The following is a 5237-nucleotide window of genomic DNA, read 5'->3' as shown; positions in this document are numbered from 1 at the left end:
GCACGTTGGGCGCCATCGTCCCATCAACTTTCGCTCAAATTTGCAGGACAACACCGTCTCGACATTTTACTACTAGTTCCAGGTCTGCAGCTTCATCCCGTATCCCTATCTCTATTTGTAAGAGAATCTTTCCTACTTTACATGCATTCCTAGTTCAATCATTCTATCTACATTCTTTACAAAAGAGGGTATCCTTGATGTCTTAACCCTTGAAACTCATATAGAATCCAATCTTGCATTGCGTGGGATTGGATCTTGTGGGTTTCAACCCCTCTTTTGAATGTAAAGTCTCTCCTAAGTGAAAACCATCAACCCTAGTGACTCTCCCTTCTCTCTCCTTGGAGTTGGGGAGGGGAGAACAACTAGGGTTCGATTTTTCCGCTTTACAACAATTTCCCTTTAGTAACTCCAAAATGACACTTTTTGGGATTTAAAGATATGCCATATTCCAATGCTCTAATAATTTATTTTTTTAGGTCATTACAATGATCTTCTGCTTTTTTAGAATAAGCAGTCATATCATCTTGGTAAATTGCTAAGATATAATCAATCAGCCTCTCAAAGGCTACATCCATAGCCCTCTAAAATGAAGCTCCTGCATTTGTCAGTCCAAAAGGCATCTTAGCATAGACATAGGTGGCCCAAGGTGTGGTGAAAGCAGTTTTGAACTTTTCTGCTTCCTTAACTTTGACTTGATTATAGCGTGAGAAGCCATCCATCATAGATAACAATTCATTTCCAGTGACTTTCTACAAAAGAGCCTCCATGTTAGGTAAAGCATAATTATCTTTTAAAGATGAAACATTTAAATTCTTAAAGTCCACACACAGTCTGATATCACCATTCTTTTTTCTGACTGGGACCAAATTGGACACCCATGTTGAGTGCGTTATGGGCTCAATAATACCAACATTCCTCATTTTCATAAGCTCTTCCTTCATCTTAAGAGCCAAAGTAGGGTTTATTGGCCTTTGCTTCTGTCTAAAAGGATTTGCATCAGGCTTCAAGGGTATCTCATGCTGGAACAAGTCTTCCTTGTATGCTTTTAGGTCATCATATGACCAAGCGAAGACATGTCTATACTTCCTTAGCATATTAATCAATATTGTTCTGATTTCTTTCACTTCCCAAGTTTATTTTTTCAACATCCTCACATCCTCCTGAATTAGGTCTGAAACTTGCCATATCTTTATCATTAAACATTCTTTTAAGCTCGACCAATCCCTTTGGGATTTTATTTGTTTTCAGCTGCAACACCTCTTGCCCAAGTACAGTCTCCTTGCCATCCTTGTCCTCCACAAGTTCATTCCAATCAATCCGCTGGTGCTCATACTAATTCTCACAAAATAAAAACTTTAGCAAATCCCTGTCATCATCAAATACTTGCCAACTCTTTACATTGTCAGGGACTGATGGTCTGGTATTGATTTCTACTTGGGTAATATCATCAAAAGAGATATCATTATGTTTGATCACCAGGTTAGCCATGAAGTTTGCCAAAATATTATTGGACCTTTTAGTCCAATTGATGGAGAAATCATCGAAGAGTTCAATGTAATCCCAAACCTCATTCCTGTAGCTTCTTAATTTTGCATTTTTTGTAGCAAATCTGCCTCCAACTTGTGAAACAACTAATTCTCAATCACCATAAACTGTTAGCAACTTAATGCCATGTTTATTTGCTATTTTAAGTCCTAATAAGAGGGCCTCATATTCAACAATATTATTTGTACACTCAAAAGCTAACAAGAAAGAAAAGATTTTCCATTAGGTGAAATAAAAACAACTCCTGCTCCATTTCCATCTTTACTGCAGACACCATCAAAATACAATTTCCAAATTAAATTTTCATTTTGTTTAACCGTTTCTATAATTTTATCAACTTTTAAAGGTTTAGAAATACTTACCTGAAAGTTGTCCATATCTGAGTAGCAAAAGCAAGTCACTTCATGAGGATCAACTTCTTCTATGAGGTAGGGAGATCTTGGTTCTCTGTTTATCCTCACCTTTGTTCCTTTCACTGGAATAGTGGCACATGACAAGTCAAGCTGGACGTGTCCACCCACCAAGTTGGACCACTGTTTGGACAACAACATCCCATAGTTCGCAGGCACTTGTACAACTGTGATATCTGTCTTGTCTACAGTGTCTGGGCAGGCTAGGAATCTGAACTCAATGTCCTTCATGATTCCTACTACAGGAACTGACCTATTGTCCATGGCATAACACTTACCGTAAGGTGTATCAACATGCATTCCCAATTCTTTCATGACGTCCTTTGGCATGATATTTACTGCTGCTCCTGAATCTATCATGCAATTTTTTAGCATTTTTTTTGTTTATCAGCAATGTTAGATAGAACGGATCTACCTGTGTGAGGTTTTTGGTAATAGATGTGCCAAGATACACCATAGGAGGATCTTCTTTTGATTTAGGATCTTTCCTACTTCTCCAACATTAGATATAATTTTTAACGTCTCATTTTTGTAGTCTAGAAATTTCATTACCTCTAGCAGAGGCATATTTATCTTTACCTAAGACAATGCCTAGGACATGAATAATTACTGTTTGAAGTGGGCTTACTTACTTGCTTCTTCTCCACAGGATTAATTAGTTTTGGCATTTCTTCTTTCTTGGTTTGTCTTGGTACTACTTCCTTTCCCTTTTTGGCATTTGCATCTTTGCTTTTGAAAGTGTTGTCTTTGTTGCCATCTAGTTTTTTAACTTTGGCAAACACACTTGCTGGCTTTCCCTACTCATCATTCCTATTTCTTAGCTGATAATTGATCTTTACTTGTTCTACTACTGCAATAGTGAAGGCTTTCTTTTCTTCCTCAGTTAAATTCTTTAACAAAGGCACTATATCATTTTGAAATAATCTTCTCAAAGCTGGAATGTCTTCATCATCATCATCTGAAAAGACCTGATGTATACTATAATGTTGATTTTCTCTCCTTTGCTGCACATCAGAAAAATGCTCCCCCTCGGATGAGTCTTCATCCCTTCCCCAATATGGATCAGATGAAAGAACATTAATAGTAGGTTCACAATCCTCATTATGATTTTCCTCCTGTATCAAACCTTGGGCAATCATGCAATGTTCTGCAATATGAGGTAGATTACAAACATCACACCATGGATATTCATCTAAAAAATTTGTGGTCTTCTTCAGTGGATCAGGAGTTTCTTTGCTTACATTAGGCTTCACTGGCTTCCCATCTTTCCAGTTTGTGTTATATGGCATATCATGTAGCCTCGGCCTATTGTGATTAATTTGCTTATTGTTTTTATATGGTGGCTTTTCATTAGGATTTTACTTACCCTTTAGGTCCTTAAGCATGTCCATGATCTGAGTAAGTTCATCTTTCTTGGGAACCTTGGAATTGTACAACTTTGGATCATCTCTCTTGGCAACCTTCCCAACAACTTTCCTGTTATTCTCAATGGTAGCAGGTGTCTTGAATGATTATTGTAGAGTATCGGGTCTATGAGACAAAATCTCATAATGGGTTTTGCTATCAAAAGCACTCAAATAAAAGTTAATCAGAAATGAATCAATAGGTCTGACATCTTTGGGTATTCTATTTAGTACTTTATTAAATCTTTTATTAAACTCAGCAACTGATTCATTTTGATTCTTCTTTATACTTGTTAATTCATGGGATACAAATGAAGGATCATTGTGATCTCCAAATTATTCCTAGAATAGTGTTACAAATTCTTGCCAGCTACCAATACATCCATCGGGAAGGCTTCTATACCATTCTCCTGCATCTTCTGTCAAAGATTGAACAAACAATTTCATGAATACATCTTCATGAGGAACCTCAAATTCTTCAATGGTATTTTTTACATTAACTACATGCTGTTCTACTAAATCAATTCCATTTCCTGAGAATTTAGGGATGGCTAATCTTAAATCATTAGTGATCTGATTTGGATAACCAACAATGCCAATGAAATCCAACTGTTTATATCTTTCAATGATCATAGGCCATCTACCAACCTGATTATTGTTTTGATTGTTCACATTTCCTCTGTTGAATCCACCATCGCTGCCATCCCCATTATTGCCATTGTTCCCATTGTCTCCACCAACGTTATTATTGCCATTATTACCTCCATTGCCATTATTGTTGTTTCTATTTCCACCATTTCCATTTCTATGATTGCCATTGCTACCTCTGTTATTTCCATTATTTTGGTTGCTGCCATACCCATTACCTCCTCTATTATTATTTATATTGTTACCCCTATTGTTGTTATTCCAGTTCCCATCATTTCCCCCATTTACATTCCCTCTTTCATTATTTTGGCTATTTCTTTGCCTTTTTTCACTTTGATCCCTATTCACATCCCTCCATCTTCTACTTCCATTTAATAACGGGTTATCAAAAGTTACAAAAGGCTGCTCTATTTTTCTCATATGAGGGGGACTATATTTAGGAGTTGCTCGCCTACTTCCCTCACCTTTACTTTCGTCTTCTATCCCTTCTGACCTAGGGCTTTGAATTGCATCTCTTTTTAATCCCAACTTTTGCAATACCAATTTGGTTGTCTCCTAAGAGCCTTTGCCATTTTGGATTCATCTCCAGTTAAGTCATCCATTTTCAGTATGATTGCATCCCATTGCCTCTCCTCCTGTTCCTCAACAGTCAGGGTTTCATCATGGCTGCCATTATTATCTTTTGCATTTAAGGTATAGAAAGGATTTTCCTCCATAGTTTCAAATTTATCACCAGATGAAGAGCCATCCTCTCTACTAGGAGACTTATTATAACCCCCAAATGCCATACTTGGTGTTGATTTCTTTTCTTTGTATCTTTTCTTTGGACTCAATTGAACAAGATTATCTTGTCCCTTGTGCATAGACCTTCTCCCTTGCATTAATATTATTGATAAATTCCTAGGGGTTTCTCTTACTTTCTCAAAATACCAACTATTATTCATGTATTAGATGTAGAGTCGCCACCTCCTAAGAGGAACAATATTTTTTATTAATCTTCTAGGCTCCTACCTCCAGTAGAGTCTGAAACAAACCACCGAAGACTTTGAACACTTCCTTTGACAATTCCCCAATAGAGTCGCCAATATGTTGGTGCCCAAAACCACAGATTGGAAAACCAAAGACTTGCCTAATCCTCAGTTAATCCAATCAGCCTTGGCCAATGAACATGGATGGTAAAAGACCAAATCCCTCTGCACTTTAGGCTCCACTAAACCCAGGTGGGTGTACC

The 5237-nt window shown here is 37.2% G+C and overlaps 1 protein-coding gene across 1 annotated transcript; it reads right to left on the bottom strand.

Annotated features, from left to right (window-relative positions):
* Positions 1 to 2752: 2752 nt before the first annotated feature.
* Positions 2753 to 4794, bottom strand: LOC131857634 (uncharacterized). The gene is made up of 3 exons (XM_059210327.1): positions 4547 to 4794; positions 4007 to 4370; positions 2753 to 3070 (listed from the first exon to the last, which is right to left on the bottom strand). The coding sequence occupies exons 1-3, from the start codon at positions 4792 to 4794 to the stop codon at positions 2753 to 2755; spliced, it is 930 nt and encodes a 309-aa protein (XP_059066310.1).
* Between the last annotated feature and the right edge of the window lie 443 nt (positions 4795 to 5237).

This window comes from Cryptomeria japonica, chromosome 8 (assembly GCF_030272615.1).
Source record: "Cryptomeria japonica chromosome 8, Sugi_1.0, whole genome shotgun sequence".
NCBI classification, from domain to species: domain Eukaryota; kingdom Viridiplantae; phylum Streptophyta; class Pinopsida; order Cupressales; family Cupressaceae; genus Cryptomeria; species Cryptomeria japonica.
Note: the sequence above shows the minus strand (reverse complement) of the source record. Positions and strands in the feature narration are given on the sequence as shown.

What these genes read in the sequence shown, in the direction of transcription:
- LOC131857634 (XM_059210327.1), bottom strand. Translation starts at nt 4,794, where the DNA reads ATGGCATTTGGGGGTTATAATAAGTCTCCTAGTAGAGAGGATGGCTCT. An exon ending in CTTAGGAGACAACCAAATTG is followed by an intron (nt 4,371 to 4,546) that starts GTATTGCAAAAG and finishes ATTAAATGGAAG; the next exon opens with TAGAAGATGGAGGGATGTGA. An exon ending in ACAATCAAAACAATAATCAG is followed by an intron (nt 3,071 to 4,006) that starts GTTGGTAGATGG and finishes GGTTTGATACAG; the next exon opens with GAGGAAAATCATAATGAGGA.